The 21,481-nt window shown below is 37.4% G+C and overlaps 1 protein-coding gene across 1 annotated transcript in view; it reads left to right on the top strand.

Moving 5' to 3' along the window:
* The window catches only part of fam50a (family with sequence similarity 50 member A), a 28,141-nt gene that overhangs the window by 2,210 nt on the left and 4,450 nt on the right, over nt 1-21,481 (top strand). The window contains exons 2-11 of the mRNA XM_062054665.1: nt 3,649-3,733; nt 3,879-3,978; nt 8,791-8,936; nt 9,008-9,084; nt 11,965-12,031; nt 12,103-12,164; nt 12,250-12,326; nt 18,201-18,255; nt 18,354-18,402; nt 19,079-19,149. Coding sequence (XP_061910649.1) covers nt 3,649-3,733; nt 3,879-3,978; nt 8,791-8,936; nt 9,008-9,084; nt 11,965-12,031; nt 12,103-12,164; nt 12,250-12,326; nt 18,201-18,255; nt 18,354-18,402; nt 19,079-19,149 — 789 coding nt within the window. The remainder of the gene's footprint in view (nt 1-3,648; nt 3,734-3,878; nt 3,979-8,790; nt 8,937-9,007; nt 9,085-11,964; nt 12,032-12,102; nt 12,165-12,249; nt 12,327-18,200; nt 18,256-18,353; nt 18,403-19,078; nt 19,150-21,481) is intronic.

Genomic DNA, 21,481 nt, shown 5'->3' with positions numbered 1-21,481 from the left:
AAATGCACACTTTTGACACCCCTGCTATAGATAATAAAAAGTTAAATCTGATAAATCTATGGATAAAAAGCAGAGCCTGGCGACGCATGCGCGTTTATCATAACGCTCTCGGTCTCTGCCCCTCCCTCACGAATGCTGCTGCGGGCACAATTTGTTTAGTTTTTAACCCCTTCTTAACCCTGAACGTACATTGTTAATACACGCAACCATAACTCAAAATGCCGGACAAAGTAATATGGCAGAAACAAAATACTATAAATAAGTAAAAATAAATGTGGAAAATTTAGCCAGATGGCACCTGATAACCATAAGATGTAACTGCACTTTTTCTCCCTATAGATAAAAATAGTGTTCATATACGAGGTGTAGTCTTACACATAGGACTGCAAAATAATAATTACGATTATTTTTTATCAATATTGAAATAAAGATTATTCATTATGTTTGCTAAAACAGTGTTGGGGTGGTAATGCGATGCCATCATATAATTTGTAATATCAAATAAAAATGCTCTAGATCAGGGGTCACCAACGCGGTGCCCGCGGGCACCAGGTAGCCCGTAAGGACCAGATGAGTAGCCCGCTGGCCTGTTCTAAAAATAGCTCAAATAGCAGCACTTACCAGTGAGCTGCCTCTATTTTTTAAATTGTATTTATTTACTAGCAAGCTGGTCTCGCTTTGCCCGACATTTTTGATTCTAAGAGAGACAAAACTCAAATAGAATTTGAAAATCCAAGAAAATATTTTAAAGACTTGGTATTCACTTGTTTAAATAAATTCATACATTTTTTTTACTTTGCTTCTTATAACTTTCAGAAAGACAATTTTAGAGAAAAAATACAACCTTAAAAATGATTTTAGGATTTTTAAACACATATACCTTTTTACCTTTTAAATTCCTTTCTCTTCTTTCCTGACAATTTAAATCAATGTTCAAGTAAATTTATTTTTTTTATTGTTAAGAATAATATATACATTTTAATTTAATTCTTCATTTTAGCTTCTGTTTTTTCGACAAAGAATATTTGTTAAATATTTCTTCAAACTTATTATGATTAAAATTCCAAAAAAATATTCTGGCAAATCTAGAAAATCTGTAGAATCAATTTTAAATCTTATTTCAAAGTCTTTTGAATTTATTTTAAAATTTTTGTTCTGGAAAATCTAGAAGAAATAATGATTTGTCTTTGTTAGAAATATAGCTTGGTCCATCCATCCATCCATCCATCCATTTTCTACCGCTTATTCCCTTTGGGGTCGCGGGGGCGCTGGAGCCTATCTCAGCTACAATCGGGTGGAAGGCGGGGTACACCCTGGACAAGTCGCCACCTCATTGCTTGGTCCAATTTGTTATATATTCTAACAAAGTGTAGATTGGATTTTAACCTGTTTAAAACATGTCATCAAAATTCTAAAATTAATCTTAATCAATAAAAATTACTAATGATGTTCCATAAATTCTTTTTTTAATTTTTTCAAAAAGATTCGAATTAGCTTGTTTTTCTCTTCTTTTTTTCGGTTGAATTTTGAATTTTAAAGAGTCGAAATTGAAGATAAACTATGTTTCAAAATTTAATTGTCATTTTTTTCGTGTTTTCTCCTCTTTTAAACCGTTCAATTAAGTGTAAATATCATTAATTATTAATAATAACATAGAGTTAAAGGTAAATTGAGCAAATTGGCTATTTCTAGCAATTTATTTAAGTGTGTATCAAACTGGTAGCCCTTCCCATTAATCAGTACCCAAGAAGTAGCTCTTGGTTTCAAAAAGGTTGGTGACCCCTGCTCTAGATAAATGTTATCTATATATTTAAAGACAAATGTTTCTGTTTTTGTTCATCAATAGTATCGGCGTGCCACATTTCTTATTACATGATGCCTTCATCTTTATTTTTACATTTTTATAGAGTTGGGTATTGTTTGTTATGTTCATTTACCGGTACATGTACTAATGTGTGTACATGTACATGCTGTATCTGGACAGATCCATGGAGAGTTTGAGCAGAAATGTGTCGTATAGATATTAATTATACGCCAAAAAACATTAACAAAATGCTATGTCACATGTATGGTTATTAAAGTTATTACTTTGTGGAACGAAAAAAAAACACTAGTAATGTAAAAAAAACATGGTGTTTACTTTTTGACATCAATATAAAACACAAAGCACTTTGGCTAATGAAAATAAAGTCTAATAAACAAGTAGTGTTCTTCTCCAACAACCATGTACTTCAGTGCAACAGTTTGGCCAACAAAAATAAACATGAGTGATACCTCTTCTACTGTAGTAAAGCCTTTGGATCTACTTTTACCTTTTAACAGTTGTTGTCTAGGGTTTGGTATGTTTATGTAAATACTCCTTTTTATAATGGGCTTATCCACTATATCAGGGGTCACCAACGCTGTGCCCGTGGGCACCAGGTAGCCCGTAAGGACCAGATGAGTAGCCCGCTGGCTTGTTCTAAAAATAGCTCAAATAGCAGCACTTACCAGTGAGCTGCCTCTATTTTTTACATTTTATTTATTTACTAGCAAGCTGGTCTCGCTTTGCTCGACATTTTTAATTCTAAGAGAGACAAAACTCAAATAGAATTTGAAAATCCAAGAAAATATTTTAAAGACTTGGTCTTCACTAACTGACAAAGAAACAGATAACAGATTTGGTGTCCAGTTCAAAGTGTGACATGATTTATTTAAAAATTTGAGAGTTGACTTTTGTATTTTACATGAGTTATTATTTGTACAAACATGGTGCAAAGTAATTCATGATTTGTTAAAAAATGTTAGTGGCTAGCTAGTTAAAATGGGATATTGTGATTTCACAAGACTGCCTTAGAAGTGATAATTTGAAAATGTTCAATTTGAAAAATGTGCACTTAGAGAAAATATAAAAATAAAGTGTTGCATATTGATATTTATCTGTTTCTATATATATATATATATTGTGAGAAATCATTAAGATGATCAGTTTTTCCACAAAGATAAATATCATTAATTATTAATAATAACATAGAGTTAAAGGTAAATTGAGCAAATTGGCTATTTCTGGCAATTTATTTAAGTGTGTATCAAACTGGTAGCCCTTCGCATTAATCAGTACCCAAGAAGTAGCTCTTGGTTTCAAAAAGGTTGGTGACCCCTGCACTATATCATCGAGAAATTGTTTTCCTTTGTTTGAACACAATTAGCTATGGCATAGAAACAGCCTCATTGTTCCTATTGTGCCTGTTGACCACAAAAGTCTAACTATGCTTTATTTATTCAAGTATGTCATTCAGGTTAAACACACCTCCCATTTAAGCCAGCATTTTATTATATATTCTCAAGGAACAATATTATTTAAAGCGAAATTGAATACACTAAAGAGTATTCAGGCTGTGTACAGTTCATATTGCAGTATAGTCGCTTTCCTTGGAAAGTAAGACAAAGCCATTATGCCTGAATAGCTGGCAACATAAGTCCACCTCATGTCCAAAATGTGTCCTTGGTGTGATACCGACCACTGCCTCTAATCCTCTTGGGAATGTAAGATATACTGTAATCAAATGATTGCTTAGATGGGGGGTATACTCTTGTGGGATACTATAATTGCATGCAGTAAATATCCATATGTGGAGCCTACTGTACTAAATATCTGCTTTCTTGCAGGACAATATGGTCAAGTCTAACATCGATAAGAAGTTCTCAGCACACTATGATGCTGTGGAGGCAGAGTTGAAGTCCAGCACTGTTGGTAAGCAAATCTTGTGGAAACACTCCCAAAAATTGGTGCCGCTACTAGTTACATTACATTTCAGATGTTGTAAACAGTACATTCTTCAGTAGGTATGTATGGAGTGTTTCTTCACCAATTTGTTAACTCTGAACACCTTGATTAGGTCTGGTGACACTGAACGATATGAAGGCCAAGCAGGAGGCTCTTGTGAAGGAGCGCGAGAAGCAACTGGCAAAGAAGGAGCAGTCCAAGGAGCTCCAGCTGTAAGCAAACAAACAATATCCTTATTCATGTCCTATCCTTATAAAATAATCACAACCTTAGAATTTAGCAAACCGCTTCTTTGTACTTGCTTCTACCTGCAATTATATTTCAAAGTGTTTCTAATATTTTGTTAACCTTACCTTGCCTTACCTTATCTGCTTTACAAGGGGGACTAAATATTAGAAACTTTCTTTAGTATTATACAACTGCTGTTCTATTGCTGGGTTGCATATGACGTCACATCCGGCGGTCAAGCCAGCGTCCGTTCCTAATGGGTACTAGGCGCCAATTAGCCTTTCTCAAAGAAAATATATACTTGTGTTGTTTTCGGCTGTACGAACCGTTCAAATCGCGAAAAGGATAAACGTTTCTTCAGAGTTCCTCGAGAGGTAATCAAGAAGGGCGGAAGACTGAAAGATTTTATGAAATGGCGACGAGAAAAGAAGCACGCACTGCAGTCCAAGGGAGCAGATGCAAAGACTGCACACATTTTCAGTGGTCACTTCGTTAAAGGTTTGTTTGATATACTTTTAACGTTTAGTGTTTCCCATTTAGGTACTATCTGAATACATTTGTATTTCTTAAAACACACTTTTGCTACGGGTGTTTCGTAAAGCACCAACTCGGCAAGTCTAAATGAAATAAAGCAAATGTGAGTGAAACCTAAAAGAGTTAATTACGTTTTTACCAATGGCAGCAATCATAAATAAAGCTTTTAGCATATACACAACATTGAAGTCTAAAGTTATATTTTGATAAAGACAGGAGATAACACGCATCCTCAAACATGGCTGTAGATGTGAAGTTAAATCATGAAATGCAATTTTACCCAATCAAAAACTATGCCTATTTATCCAGGATAGTCTTTACACCAATTTCCTTGACCCAGCCACACACAAAGAAGTTGTGGACTTCCATGCTTTTCCAAATGTTCATCTGTTTTGTCGTGCAGAATGATGTCGGGAGTAGGGATGTCCCGATCCGATATTTAGATCGGCCGCCGATATTTGCCAAAAAATGCGTATCGGCAAGGCATGGGAAAATGTCGATCCAGATCCAGTTTTTAAAATAATTCCGGTCCTTGTTTTCTAACGCACCGATTTAAATAATACATTCCACTTTTCTGCTGCTCCCTAATATCCGTTCCGCATTTTCCAGCACACTTTCAACACATCCACAGGTCTGTGTCCTAACCGTTAAGACGGCCATGTGAATTAAAAGTTACCGGTAAAAATGTCAGCTGTATCTGTGCAATATAGAAAATGACTATATCGTGATATTCAAGTATACGTTGTCACGCAGTTGCTTTTAGGTGCTGGCATTACACGACAGGCTCTTCCCACTCCTTCTTGTGTCTGCTTCTCACACACAGCAAGCGCACCTTCTTACACACGTCACATACTGTCACGTCATACGTCACATACGTATACGCACTCTCACAGCAGAGAGGTAGCAGCACGGCTAACGTTAGCTGTGATGCTAGCGTAGCCGTGTGAGCGGTAATAATGAAGGAATAATTAATTAATTCCCAAGAAAAACAGCAGGGGGTACATCGCCTGGCGGTGGTTTGGCTTCAAGTGGGAATATGTCGAACAGACAACCGTAATTTGTCAAGTGTGGGGGAAAAGCGTTGCTATAAAAAGTAGCATTACTGCTACTATGTAGCATCATTTGAAAAGTTCCCTGCTAGAAAATGAAGAGTGTTTGAAACTCTGCACGTCAACATCTCCATTGTGTATTATTCAAACTCACCTAATTCAGCTGGCTAGTTGTTATCAAGAGTACTAAAACCCTTTTCAACATGAATCTGACAACTAAGTAGGCTAAATAACTTTAAACTTTAATACATGCTCGGCCAGTATCGGTATTGGATCGGAAGTGCAAAAACACCATCGGTATCGTATCAGAAGTGCAAAAACCTGGATCGTGACATTCCTAGTCGGGAGCACACGATAGTTCGACATGTCTGGGAATGCGACCGACGGATAATCCTTGATATCACTCCTCAAATATTTTTTGATTAATAGATAGATTCCATTGCATAGTTTGATTTTTTTGGTCATATCTGCTTTTTGTAGGAAGATCTAGGCCCTTTGCATACTCAGATAGTTTGCACGCTGCTTGCTGCACAACAGCCATCTTGGCTTTGTTGACCACCGCTGTTTTTCACTTTCGGGAAGAAGTCACGTGTCTGAATACAAGCAATACCGCTGCAAAGTACAAAATGTGTCACTATTATTAAATGAGTCCGCGGCCATTTATACACTCAGTCGTTTATTAAAGATGATTCTTCAATGGGTACAAATTAGGGCAGTGAATCTTTGAGCACCACGCAATTCAATACAGAAACGATTCTTGATTTTTTTTAATAACATTGGATGTCAGTCCTATGATTCCTCTGATAAATTCTAAATTACTAAAAGGAAAACTGTTTTTGTTGAATAAAGTGCTTCCCAAACATTTAATAAAGTGAAATACAAATATGGCAACACGAGAAGTATAACATTTTCTAAAGTAAATCTGTATAGCAGATATGGGCATCTACATCAAAAATATGTGTGGTTGGACATTTTTTTAATTGATTAAAAATCGTTACAAATAAGAATCGAGAATTATCTGAAAATAAAACATTTTAGACACCCCTTGTACAAATGCATTTCTGATAAATAATGTTCATGATATTGTATGTATTGCATACATTTTCACGAAAATTTTTTGAATTGATCCTTTGTACAGCATTTATTAAATCACTGGCATATTTACATTTGTAAACCCAAAACATTATTCAAGGTGTTTAGTTGTTTTTATTTAATCAACTGTATCAATAACAACATGATTATTGTTAATGTTAAGTTAAAGTACCGATGATTGTCACACACACACTAGGTGTGGGGAAATTTGTCCTCTGCATTTGACCCATTCCCTTGATCACCCCCTGGGAGGTGAGGGGAGCAGTGGGCAGCAGCGGTGCCGCACCCGGGAATAATTTTTGGTGATTTAACCCCCAATTCCAACCCTTGATGCTGAGTGCCAAGCAGGGAGGTAATGGCTCCCATTTTTATAGTCTTTGGTATGACTCGTATACAATTACGGAATGTTATACTTTTTAAAAATGTATAAAGTTTGAGGGTTATTATCTTTTTTGTTGATATGCTGGAAGAATGTCCAATTATTACTTTAGAGAGAACCAGGTTTTTATTCACGGTAAGGAGTTTATTACAAAGAGGTTGGTTTGCATCTGGTAGGGGGAAGAAGAAGGCACTATTCAATGTGAGGTGTGTGTTTATTTGATGTCCAGAGAGATTATTGAGATACGGCATATAGTGGGGGAAATACATTACTACCTCTCTGAATCTGAATCTTTATAAATGGCCACACAAAGAATTGGTGGAATTCACATTCGGTACAGCTTTTTATAGCTCACGTCTACTCTGTAGTTACAAACAAACAAACGTACAACACACAACAAAAAGGCATTCCAGTTAATATGTTGCATAATTATTCTGAAGTTCTATTGAGTGTCTTTATGGCAGAGGGGATGAAACTGTTGGTGAATCTTGTGGACGTGGCTGGCAGTGATCTGTAGCGCCTCCCTGAGGGCATGAGGGTAAACAGCAGGTGTAGTGGATGTGAGGTGTCAGAGATGATCTTATGGGCTCTTTGAGTAATGCTGTGTTGGTTCAGTGTGTCTATGGAAGGGAGGGGTTGCAGATGGATTTATCAACGATGCGCTGAAGTTTTTTGTGTGAATGTGAGTCCAAATTACCAAACCAAACAGTTACTGAGAATGTGAGTATGATTTGGATGATTGAAGTGAAGAACTGTCAGAGGAGGTTGGGTCTGACTTTTAATTTTCTAAGCTAGCGAATGAAAAATAGCCCTTGATTTGCTTTTTTGTAAATGTGATCTGAGCGGAGTTTCCATTTAAGTGAGTTGGATGTGTGAGTGCCCAGGAAATTGAAAGAGTCTGTTGATAGAGATGGGTTCAGAGGGGGGATTTTAATTTGCGGTTACCGTTACGGGTGAAGTGGGCAATGAGTTCCTGAGTTTTAGCTGTATTGAGTTAGTTTGTTGTCTTGGCACCAGTTTACTGTTTGAGCTATTTGGTGACGGTATTGTTGTCTGTTATTAGTCCAATTATGGTAGCATCATCTGCATACTTGATCATGGAGACTAAGTTGTGGGTGCAGGTGAGGTTATTTGTATACAGAGAGAAAAGCCATGGAGGCAGAACACAGCTCTGGGGGGCCCCAATATTCAGGGTTAGAGGTCCAGATAGGAGCCTGCCCACCCTGACTTTCTGCCCTTGAGGAGAGGAAATTTTAAATCTTGTGGCATATCGTAGTTTAAATCTTCATTTGTAGGATTTTATTTAGGAGATTTAGGGGATATTAGAGACCTGCGTGGGATCCCATTATATCAGGGATTCCAAAATGTGCCCCCCTGGCAATTTGCAGCTTGTGACTATTTATTTTTTGGCCCGCTGTTCATTGTAAAACGTTTAAAATAAAAAAACTTTTGGGGGAAAAAAATGGAAAATGGAAAAATAAACATTAAAAGGTGTAATATGATGACAAAAAGCTAAATCTTGACACAAATAACCTAAATGTATGTAATGTCTGTTTTTTTAAAGCATTTTTAGAAAGTGAAAAATATCACAATAGGCCCCCACAGCCTTCGGTTAATCAGTATGTGGCCCTTGGTGAGGATGTGGGGGGGTGTATTTGGACACTCCATTATTGGCTTATGCACGTGTACTTAGTTCTATGGCCAGTGAGTTTGTCAAAGTAATCATCACACATTCCTTGCAGCAAGCTTGAGAAGCAGAAGGAGAAGAAGAGGAAAGAGGAACAGAAGAGGAAAATTGCCAGTTTGTCATTTAATCCAGAAATTGACGGTGAAGAAGAAGAAGAAGAAGAAGAGGAGGAGGAGGAAGAAGAGGAGGAAGAAGAGGATTGTGAGTACTCTATATGCAGTAATTACAAGTTGTATGTGTACAAAGTCATTGGATCATATCTTTGCTCACAGATGTTCCTGTAAAGAAGAAGAAGCTTGGAAAGAATCCAGATGTAGACACAAGTTTTCTTCCTGATCGAGACAGAGAGGTGTGTACCATTGACTTTATGTAAACCAATATATATTCTGGAGCATCTGTATCTACTTTGTTTAGATTATTACCAGGGGTGGGTACCGAATGTGTTACTTTTACAAAAATTTACCAAATCAAAAAGTTACATATTTTGGGGACGTCACGTTCGGTTACCAAATCAGCACCGGCACAAGCACTTGATGGCCAAAACAGTCACGGCGGTCTTTAGGTAATGTTGCAATTTTTAATGCCAACGACGCAAGCATGGCCTGATAGAAAGCTCTCAAAAGTAAGGCTTTTCAAAATGCACCAGCTCAATGTTAATTTCCATTGGATATACCGCATACATGCTAGTGATTAGCATTACTGATTTTACATGGCGATTTCAACACCTACAAATTCGGTAATCAAAACTACAATTAAGAAGCACGTTGCAATCAACAGCTTAAACCGTTACAATTACACAGCTGGTGCATTTATAAGTACAATAGTTACAGGCCCTATAGCACTGTGGGATTATTTTGATGCGTTCAAGAGTCTTACGGCCTGAGGGAAGAAGCTGTTACAGAACCTGAAGGTTCTGCTACAGAGGCTGCGGAACCTCTTTCTAGAGTCCAGCAGTGAAAACAGTCCTTGGTGGGGGTATATTGTGATGTATATTGGGATATACATTGCAACCTCTTGCGACAATGATGTACCGTATTTTCCGCACCATAAGCCGCACCTAAAAACCACACTTTTTCTCAAAAGCTGACAGTGCGGCTAATAACCCGGTGCGCCTTACATATGGATTAATATTGATATTTATTTTCATAAAGTTTAGGTCTCGCAACTACGGTAAACAGCCGCCATCTTTTTTCCCCGTAAAAGAGGAAGCGCTTCTTCTTCTACGGTAAGCAACCGCCCCCATAGAAGAGGAAGCGCTTCTTCTTCTACTGTAAGCAACCGCCAAGGTGAGCACCCGCCCCCGTAGAAGAAGAAGCGCGCGGATATTACGTTTCATTTCATTTGTGTGTTTCTGTAAAGACCACAAAATGTCTCCTACTAAGAGACACGCGTACAAGGTTCCACTGACTTTTGATATTCATGTGAACCGCACTGAGGATACAACGGGAGCACGTACGGTGAATATTCGCACCACAGGGAATGAGAAGTCGTCCTTCACTGTGGTTCTAGCTTGCCATGCTAACGGCCAGAAACGTCCACCCACGGTGATATTCAAAAGGAAGACCTTGCCAAAAGAGAACTTTCCAGCCGGCGTCATCATAAAAGCTAACTCGAAGGGATTGATGGATGCAGAAAAAATGAGCGAAGAGACCGGGTGACTTTTTTCACGCAGCTCCGTCCCTGTTGATCTATGACTGCATGCGCGTCCACATCACAGATGGTGTCAAAAAACAAGTGAAGCACACCAAAGAAGAATAATTCGAGGGATTTGTGGATGAGTAATAACTTCAGAAAGTGAGCTTTAAATGTTTATTTTGTGTGTTGTGTGACACTAACGTATGAGCAACGTTGAGTTATTGATTTTGCTATTGCTCTGCACTATTTTGAGTGTTACTATTTTGTGATTGCACATTTGCACATTACATTTTGGGAGTGAACAGAGTTGTTAGAACGCTGGTTTGTAATATATTATTAAAGTTTGACTGACCTATCTTACAGTTTTTTTGACATTCCCTTTAGCGTAGCGTAGGTGCGGCTAATAACACGGGGCGGCTAATAGGTAAACAAAGTTTTGAAATATGCCAATCATTGAAGGTGCGGCTTACAACACGGGGCGGCTTATGGTGCGGAAAATATGGTATATCATAATATATTCTTCGGCATAATCCCCTGAGAACCAGTTTCTTATGAAGTGGAAATTTGTTGTTGGTCTAGCTCTTTTGCCAAAGTTATTCATTTTGGAAAAAAAAACTTAGCTCTGTAATGCAACATATTAATGTCCACTGCAGAGGGTGCTGGTTCTCAGGATGATATACATGATAATAGAACCATTTTACAACAGGCCATATAGGACTTTAAGAAAATGTTCAAATGTATTTATTGTGAGAACTGTGATTATAAAACAATGTTGCTGATAAATTTCAGTTCAGGAAAATTTAAGCACCATCAGACTTAAGAGGAAAACAATTCAAGTTTTTGGAATTTTTTTCTTTTTTGCAAATATTATTTGAATCTCACAGGCACGACAAGCTGCGATTTGTAGTCCATGATTGTGACGGTGCGCGATGCCTCATTTTGATAAAACAAATCAGCACAAATTGTTTTATTCATTTTTGTTTTGTATTTTTAAGTGTTTTATATATTGGGTTTCTGAGTTAATGTTGCTGATCAATTGGAATGTGTTATTTGTTGAGTTTATTTAATTTGATTTTACTTTTAACAGAACATAATTGAGAAGCACTGCTTTAGAGAAATACATTATTCAAGTGTAGCATAGAGATACTTCAAAATAAAAACAGATTGCACAAAGCAACCACCAACTTTTGGTGCTATACATGTATTATTTAGAGCAATTGTTTTTTGAAATAAAGCAAATACTTCCAGAATAAGGCACACTTTCAGGCCAATTAATCTTGTGCGGCCTCCGGTCCTCATCTGATTGTTGACATGTTTTTTGCGGTGCTGTGAGAATTTTTAACTTTACCAAAACACATAGACTGTCCAAAGTTGCTGTTAGACTTTGGCAGCAACTCTTTATAGACTTGAAAATCAGAGGATAGCAGGGATTGACAAAAGCTCTGCATCAGCCCCAGACATATTGGCATTTTATTAATGGCACATGACCAATTTTGGAGATCAGGCAAATAGGTTTTAAAAAACACAAAAAAATCAGATATGACATGTGCCTCTATCAATTTTTGTTGATGAACTTTGGTGCCTTTGGGTTCAGGAGGAGGAGAATCGACTGCGAGAGGAGCTCAGGCAGGAGTGGGAGCTCAAACAGGAGAAGATCAAGAGTGAGTGTCAAACACACACATAGATTAACTTGTCACATACTAATAATGCTTCTAAACCTGTGAGTTTTCAGACGAGGAGATCGAGATTACCTTCAGCTACTGGGATGGATCCGGCCATCGAAAGACTGTCAAGGTCAGGAGTGGCTCATATTTAAAGAAAAGTTGTGAAAATGTCTCATCAAAATTGTTCACGCCATCTTTATGTGCGTTTCTCTCAGATGAAGAAAGGCAACACCATGCAGAATTTTCTGCAGAAGGCCCTAGAAGTCCTAAGAAAGGACTTCAGTGAACTCAGGTCAGATCACAGACATTTTAACCAGGGTTAATAATGGTTTATGTTTTCTGCCAATTGTTCAGAAAAAGCATAAAGTAGGTTCTGGGGACACCTAGTGGTGAAGTGGCCATCTGCAAGCTGTTAGCTCAGTCCCTCTAGGACAGTGGTTCTTAACCTTGTTGGAGGTACCGAACACCACCAGTTTCATATGCACATTCACCGAACCCTTCTTTCGGGAAAAATAAAAATGTTTGTTTTTTTTCAAATTCAAAACAAAGTTGTATGTTTTTTTAGTGGTGCACAAAATGAACCGTGCATAAACATCACCTTGTTCAAAGAACAAAACCAACACAGTACATGAACTCACAACAAATTAAACACCTGTAAATCAGATGGAAAATTAGAGGGAATATTGTTTGGGGGTATCCATAATACGCCGATAGGGAGAAGTTTTTTATTTACACGATGAGTCGGGTGTGTCTTGACCTCCGCCGAACCCCTGAGGCCGACTCACCGAACCCCTAGGGTTCAATCGAACCCAGGTTAAGAACCACTGCTCTAGGATTTTGCTGGCTTTTTGTGATTGTTGCTGCCTAAAATGGCTGTATACGCGGCACCTTAAAAGTTATGATGTTTTGAGGCTTTTTTTTTTCAATAACTTTAATTCAGCTGGTCTGTTTTTTGAGACGCGTTAGTCGCTAGGTGTGTTGCCTGGTTTGAAGTGTACTGGAATGTTGTGTTGGTTGACAATTATTTTGAGCTTCTCAGATAGACCTGGTGCCGTACTTATCAAGCTTCTTAGAGTGCCATTTTACACTTAAGTCCTGAAAATTTGCGAAATTTAGTCCTACTCTCAAACTTAAGAATAAAAGCTTTTTATCAACGTTCTTAAGTCTAAGAATCACTCCTACTCTCCACGATATTTAAGAGACCTTCAGAGGTGTCTTAAGTGGTTAGGAGTTGCCAGCAGGGGATGGCACTGAGGCGAGAGACGTGCGCGGACGTTCATCTTTGTTTGACGACGAGCAGCTGATCAAACGGTATCGTTTAGACAGAGCAGGTATTATTTTTGTCACAGATTTAATAATTTTCCATTCCTTGTTGATTTCTGCATGTGTCTGCAGTGGGCTAGTATATATAGAGCCACCCACACCAGTTTCAAATTAGTTGCCTAATTAATGAATTGGAAAGAAAATGTTATGAGTGTAGCATATGTGTGTGGCACACACATACGCTAGGTTACAGCATGTGAGGTGAGTGACGTCAGTGAGTGTGTGGGCGAGAGAGAGAGGGAGCGGTATTGTGAGTGCGAGCGGGGACTAGTTTGTTTTGTGTTGGATTGGCTGTGTGCAAGCAATCAATAAAGCAAGATTTGCAACTAATCGCCGGACTCATCATTCACTCTAAAGTCGTCCGCTGTGGAGACCCACTGTCGGGTAAAGTGAAGGGTGTTGCCCCGAGCATACATCCTGGAGAAGTGTCTCCCCTGCCTCTTTGATTACGGTCTGGGAGCAGGAAGCAGGAAAGGTGCAACAAAAAGGAAACATTTATTTTTGATTCATTGCCAATATTGTTTGTTTGTTTTGTATTATTTTGTAGTTTATTGTCAAAATATACACTCCCATTGTCCACTTAAATATTTCTAAGATATTTCTTTATTCTTAGACAAGGGATTCCCTTCCGTGATTGGTCATTTCTATGGACACAGAAATGACGTCACCTAAAATTGCGTTTACGGCACATAGTAATGTCGTAATTCAGCTCTGAGTGTGACACTTAAGATTCAGTCCTACACTTCGCTGAAAGTGTGAGTAAGACGCTTGATAACTAACTTTTAAGTGCAGCTTTCAGCGAAGAATTTATTTACTCTTAAGTCAACTCTTAGCAGACTTCTTAGGAGTAATTCTAAGAAGCTTGATAAGTACGGCCCCTGATACACAGGAAATGACAATGTAATTGCGCCTGTCACTTTTTTTCCCATCCACTCTATTCTTGTTCTTTCTAGAACTGGATATACTTTTCACAAACAACCAGTTGGGGTAACCACAGGTTTTGAGGGCTGGTTGGATGTGGGAACATTATCAGCTCTGGGTTTTAGGGTTCTGCTCTAGTCAAAAAGTAGGTATTAACTAGGTATTGATCAGTATGTGTGGGTTTTTCCTCCCCAAAGTGGACGTCACAGTCCAAAAAAAAGCAACTTACTGTCTTTGACATCCTCACGTGTGAACTTGATTTTTTTTGCGCTCGGTGAAGGCTTCTGATTTTAACCCATTTGTCATCCTTTTATCTGTACCAATGACTTGGTGCTATTTTCTAAAAATAACTCATGGAGACCATGAAAAGTAGAGCTCTGAACTCTTTTAAAGTAGAACTGCACTTTTTTTCCTATTGTTCACAATCATTATGAAGGACAAGAACACACAAGTCTTTTTTTTAGTATTATAAATATGATTAAAAAAACACTTGCAAGATACGGCTAATGGGAGTCACCGTTGTAGCCCTTAAAGCCCTCTAAAACAACTTCAAAACCCTCCAACGTTTTGTAAACACACTGCAAGTTTGTAGCGGACTGTGCATTACCAACGATTGTATACTGAGAAAGGATGATCTACCGCATGGTGATGTACAGCGCAGACAATGTCCTAAACGGAGTACATTTGCAGTCAGTCATATCATCTTCTTTTTGTCACTTAAAAAATACAGAGGACATGACCTCAGTGTCCTCAATGGTAGTTACGGCCATGCTGGGCAATGCAGGACAACAATTGTGCCGTTTGAGTCGGGCCGATAGCAAATTTGGTTCGGCGAAACATTGACCCACAAATTATTGTCGTAAACAATATCATAATTTTTTTAGACCAAATTAACCATTGATGTAATGATAATTAATATTATCATATTATTATTTTATTCATAATATAAAATAATGCTAAATGGGGGCGGTATAGCTCGGTTGGTAGAGCGGCCGTGCCAGCAACTTGAGGGTTGCAGGTTCGATCCCCGCTTCCGCCATCTTAGTCACTGCCGTTGTGTCCTTGGGCAAGACACTTTACCCACCTGCTCCCAGTGCCACCCACACTGGTTTGAATGTAACTTAGATATTGGGTTTAACTATGTAAAGCGCTTTGAGTCACTTGAGAAAAAGCGCTATATAAATGTATTTCACTTCACTTCACTAAATGAGTATCCTTTAAAATGCAATACACTTGTATTTCTCATACAGTTTAATATTGTAATTGAAATGTAAACTTTTAAATCTCCAAGTTAAACAATAACAATGAAATATACTTTGTCTCTTAGCATAGTTTTGCACTTGCCTAAAAATTACAACCAAAAGCAATATAATATAATACATAACTGACAATCGAGTTAGGACCTTATTAAACAAATGTGCAGGGTAACGATATACACACTACAATATAAGCAGATGTATTAACAGCTCATATACAAAAAAAACCTTAAGTCAGGCAGATTCCGAGCAAGGAAACACCAACATGACATGACAACATGAGAAATGTCTGTCAAACGTTAGCAGCATGCTAGTTTTTAACTAACTGTATTAAATGACAGCATGTCTTTGGTGATGTAGTGATTTGAACCACACTTTCTGTGAGCGCACATCATTTTGGCTGTTGTGTTTACCATGACCTCATTCACCAAACGCCTCAGGGAGTTTCGATTGCCGGGTGGGCGTTGTTTTTAAAGTGGACATACAGGTTTTGGCATTTGGCAAGCTGGCTTCTCAGTGTTGATAGGATCATCTTGTTCCAAAGCCAAGGTTTAATCTGAAATACTACCACACCGGTGGTGCGGTGGAATTTGGTTTTGTGATCTTTTTTTCCATGTTCGCCAATACATGTGTTGGTCACGAGCTAACTTGCTGCACTGTGTGATGCTAGTGGGCCAGCAGCCCTGCCTCGCCACACAATGACAAAGACACTTAATGAAGGCCAAGAGAATCCAGTCCCTTCTTTTCATTCTCCTGTGGCACAGCTGGTGAAACCGATGAAAAACCTGAATGCTCTTAAAGCCCATAAAGATGCATACATTTTCCTGAGGGAACTCTCCTGAAGGAATCAATAAAGTACTATCTATCTATCTATCTATCTACACCAGGAGTCACCAACCTTTTTGAAAGCAAGAGCTACTTCTTGGGTAGTGATTAATGCGAAGGGCTACCAGTTTGATACACACTTAAATAAATTGCCAGAAATAGCCAATTTGCTCAATTTACCTTTAACTCTATGTTATTATTAATAATTAATGATATTTACACTTAATTGAACGGTTTAAAAGAGGAGAAAACACGAAAAAAATTACATTTAAATTTTGAAACAGTTTATCTTCAATTTCGACTCTTTAAAATTCAAAATTCAACCGAAAAAAAGAAGAGGAAAACTAGCTAATTCGAATCTTTTTGAAAAAAATTTAAAAAAGAATTTATGGAACATCATTAGTAATTTTTCCTGATTAAGATTAATTTTAGAATTTTGATGACATGTTTTAAATAGGTTAAAATCCAATCTACAATTTTTTTTAGAATATATAACAAATTGGACCAAGCTATATTTCTAACAAAGACAAATCATTATTTCTTCAAGATTTTTCAGAACAAAAATTTTAAAAGAAATTCAAAAGACTTTGAAATAAGATTTAAATTTGATTCTACAGATTTTCTAGATTTGCCAGAATAATTTTTTTGAATTTTAATCATAATAAGTTTGAAGAAATATTTCACAAATATTCTTCGTCGAAAAAACAGAAGCTAAAATGAAGAATTAAATTCAAATGTATTTATTATTCTTTACAATAAAAAAAAAAAAGTACTTGAACATTGATTTAAATTGTCAGGAAAGAAGAGGAAGGAATTTAAAAGTTAAAAAGGTATATGTGTTTAAAAATCCTAAAATCATTTTTAAGGTTGTATTTTTTCTCTAAAATTGTCTTTCTGAAAGTTAAAAGAAGCAAAGTAAAAAAAATTGTGAATTTATTTAAACAAGTTAAGACCAAATCTTTAAAATATTTTCTTGGATTTTCAAATTCTATTTGAGTTTTGTCTCTCTTAGAATTAAAAATGTCGGGCAAAGCGAGACCAGCTTGCTAGTAAATAAATAAAATTTAAAAAATAGAGGCAGCTCACTGGTAAGTGCTGCTATTTGAGCTATTTTTAGAACAGGCCAGCGGGCTACTCATCTGGTCCTTACGGGCTACCTGGTGCCCGCGGGCACCACGTTGGTGACCCCTGATCTACACTATTTATTGACGCTGGAAAACTTACAAACTTAATTTTAATTTATTGTTCTTTTAATTGACTCATCAAATATCGACCCAGGCCTATCTACACAAGACAATTTGGATTAGACAGTCGATGTGCACATTGGAACAAGACGCTGATTGGCTAAAATGTGCAGAATAATAATAATAATAGATTTTATTTGTAAAAAGTACTTTACATTGAGTAAACAACCTCTAAGTGCTACAGTGTATTAAAATAATAAACATAAAAAGATAAGAAATGTTGCGAGGATTGGACAAAGTTGCGAGGCCGTGCATAATTCACAGGGATTGGTTGAATTTGTGTGAATTATCAGGAATGTCACGTTGCAAATTCCTGGAGTGACTGTAAAGTGATCTCACTTGGCTTTATTTGTCTACTCGCTCCACCTACTTAATGAGGCAATTTAGGCTTCATAGTTGAAAGACATACTTCCTTTCAATTATAATGATGAAACAAATTTCAGCAACTTGGAACATTGTTATTTTTAGATTCTATACTTAGAACTGTCAGTGTCCCATACACCTAAAAGTTCATTTGTTGGTCTTAAAGGTGTGACAGTGACAGAAACAAAAGAAAAGTGTGCGTTTACCAAGTAGAACGTGTTGCTTTCTGTGCAGGTCCGCTGGCGTCGAGCAGCTGATGTACATCAAAGAAGATCTGATAATCCCACATGTGAGCACCACTGATTTAAAGTGGCTAATAAAACAAGATTTATTTGCTTAATGTTTTTTTTTAATCAAACAAATGTCTCCTTATGCTTCTCCATTTAGCACCATAGCTTTTATGACTTCATTGTGACCAAAGCCAGAGGCAAATCGGGTAAGTCAGGAAGTGAATAGCCTCATAGTTGATTCTTAAATCAAGCACATCCATCCATCCATCCATTTTCTACCGCTTATTCCCTTCGGGGTCGCGGGGAGAGCTGGAGCCTACCCCAGCTACAATTGGGCGGAAGGCGGGGTACACCCTGGACAAGTCGCCACCTCATCACAGGGCCAACACAGATAGACAGACAACATTCACACTCACATTCACACACTAGGGCCAATTTAGTGTTGCAAGCACATTTGTTCCAAATTGTTTGTGATTGGGATATCGGCCAACATAAATGCAGTTTAACCAGACAAGATTGGAACATAAGACAATTACACAACCTCCGAGGAATTGAGTTCCCTCTAGAAATAAACACGCTTTTAGACTGTGGGTAGGGAAGGGGAAATGCGCACAGAGAAAGGCTCTAGTTAAAAGGGTGTGACATAAAATGTTTCTTTACTTCCATGTCAAAGTTGTGCAATGTTGTCACTTACAATTTTAAAAAGTCTTGAAATTGTTTATCTGAAGTTTGTGCACAGGCAGGTTTTTACTTAACAAAGTGGCTAATTTTTAATTGTGTTAAGAAACTGTCAAAACATCACAGTGAGGCACTAAATAGTAATATGTTTTGGACCTACAGTAAGGCCTTACTAAAAAGTTTGACTCTTTCTCTTTGTCTCAGGTCCTCTCTTCAGCTTTGACGTCCATGATGACATCCGACTGGTCAATGACGCTACTGTAGAGAAAGATGAGGTAAGGACAAACGCTTCTGTTACGTAAATTAAGTTGTTTCTGGATCCGTCATAAATCCTTTATTAAGTGTGCAGGCTGTCGCTTCGGTCTTTTTTTTACATTCCTAATGCTCATACAAGTGTAAAAATAAGTCAATCATCTGGCAATAAAACTAAAAGTAAAGTAAAATTCAGCACTTTTCTCAGGATCTAGGGCCTGATTTACTAAAATCCAATTACCACGTGCTAAACAGCGTGTGCAATTTATAAAATAACGTGTGCTATTAGTGGGCGTGTTGCGTGCAATCTACTAACCCTGCACGTCCTAATCATAACTGGTGCAGACCGCCTTATTTAAATGTTTTTGCGTTTACTACGTAGCTTTCACCATGGAGACACTCGATCGTTTACAGCACATCTATCTTATCATGCTACTACATATGGCGTTTTGCTATGTTTTTAAACAAGCAGCAGACATGTACCACTTTTTATGGGCATTTTAGGAGTAGTCATGAGGTGTGTAGGAGCCTAAATGCTGTTTAAGTTCATTTACATTTTATGGAAGGTGCTTTATGTTTATTCAGCCAAAAGGGGACTATTTACTTTATTTAAATAATACGAAAATGTATATATTGCATGCTTAGAATAATTATAAGGTAATGTGTTTTTCGGAGTATAAGTCGATCCAGAGTATAAATCGCACCGGCCGAAAATGCATAATAAAGAAGGAAAAAAACATATATAAGTCGCACTGGAGTATAAGTCGCATTTTTGGGGGAAATTTATATGGGGGCGGTTTGGCGAAGTTGGGAGAGTGGCCGTGCCAGCAATCTGAGGGTTGCTGGTTCAATCCCCACCTTCTACCATCCTAGTCACGTCCGTTGTGTCCTAAGCAAGACACTTCACCCTTGCTCCTGATGGGCCTGGTTAGCGCCGTGCATGGCAGCTCCCGCCATCAGTGTATGAATGTGGAAATAGTGTCAAAGCGCTTTGAGTTCCTTAAAAAAGGTAGAAAAGCGCTATACAAGTACAACCCATTTACCATTTACCATAAAAGCCAACACCAAGAATAGACATTTGAAAGGCAATTTAAAATAAATAAAGAATAGTGAACAACAGGCTGAATAAGTGTACGTTATATGAGGCATAAATAACCAACTGGTATGTTAACGTAACATATTATGGTAAGAGTCATTCAAATAACTATAACATATAGAACATGCTATACGTTTACCAAACAATCTGTCACTCCTAATCGCTAAATCCCATGAAATCTTATACGACTAGTCTCTTACGTGAATGAGCTAAATAATATTATTTGATGTTTTACGCTAATGTGTTAATAATTTCCCACATAAGTCGCTCCTGAGTGTAAGTCGCACCCCCGGCCAAACTATGAAAAAACTGCGACTTATAGTCCGAAAAATATGGTACACTTTATATGTAATTATTACATTTGTCTGAATAATTTGATGATGTACTATTTTCTACTGCTTTAATACAGTGAAGATTATGTAACTGTTTAATTGCATATATGGTGGAAGGATCTGTGTGGTAATAAGGTTTGGACACAATGTATTATGGGTAATGGCAGTCATGTATGGTGGAATCGAGCCACACAGTTTTTTTCACCTTACTCATACTTTTTGTAACTCTTTCTTACTGTAACAAACTCACTTTATTTTGCCATTCGTTTGTTCCCACATCGTTATTGTTTTACGTTTTTGAAGGATTAAGTTGACAAGTAAAAGATTCAAAACAAAGAGGAGAGTCTGGAGTTTTGTTTGTTGTTGCCGCAGCAAGCGGGAGCAGGAGAAAGTAGAGGAGCGTCAAGCTAAGGCTTCAGTAGGAAACTACAAGGTGCATCCACAATGAAACCCACTTTTTTGTGTGCTGCAGATGCGTTAATGCGGAGAGGCTGAACTTACTGTGCTCAAGACACAAAAAAGCATACTTCAAAAAGTTTTTTCCATATAGTAGATATGTTAATACATCTTTTATGCGAAAAAACAACCAACACTGCAGGACACTAAAACGCTTCCATTAAATTTGTTTTAATCAGCCTTTAAGTCATCCAGCAGCTATAAAATCATAAAAGGAAATTGCTAAATAGATATGTCTAATCTTTTTTTTTATTTCTGACGGTCCAAATATGTTGAAACGCACACGTAGGATGAAGAATTCTGTGTGTGTGTGTGTGTGTATACACATAATGTATATGTATGTATGTATACATATATATATAGCAACTGCTCAGTCAGCATTAAAACATAATTTCTTTGCAAAATAATATAGTGTGGTATATGTCGTTATGGCTATATAGATTTTAGGGCATATTGTCCATCACTACTGCA

This window comes from Entelurus aequoreus, linkage group LG07, assembly GCF_033978785.1.
Source record: "Entelurus aequoreus isolate RoL-2023_Sb linkage group LG07, RoL_Eaeq_v1.1, whole genome shotgun sequence".
Taxonomy (NCBI): domain Eukaryota; kingdom Metazoa; phylum Chordata; class Actinopteri; order Syngnathiformes; family Syngnathidae; genus Entelurus; species Entelurus aequoreus.
This window is presented reverse-complemented; position numbering and strand designations above follow the sequence as displayed.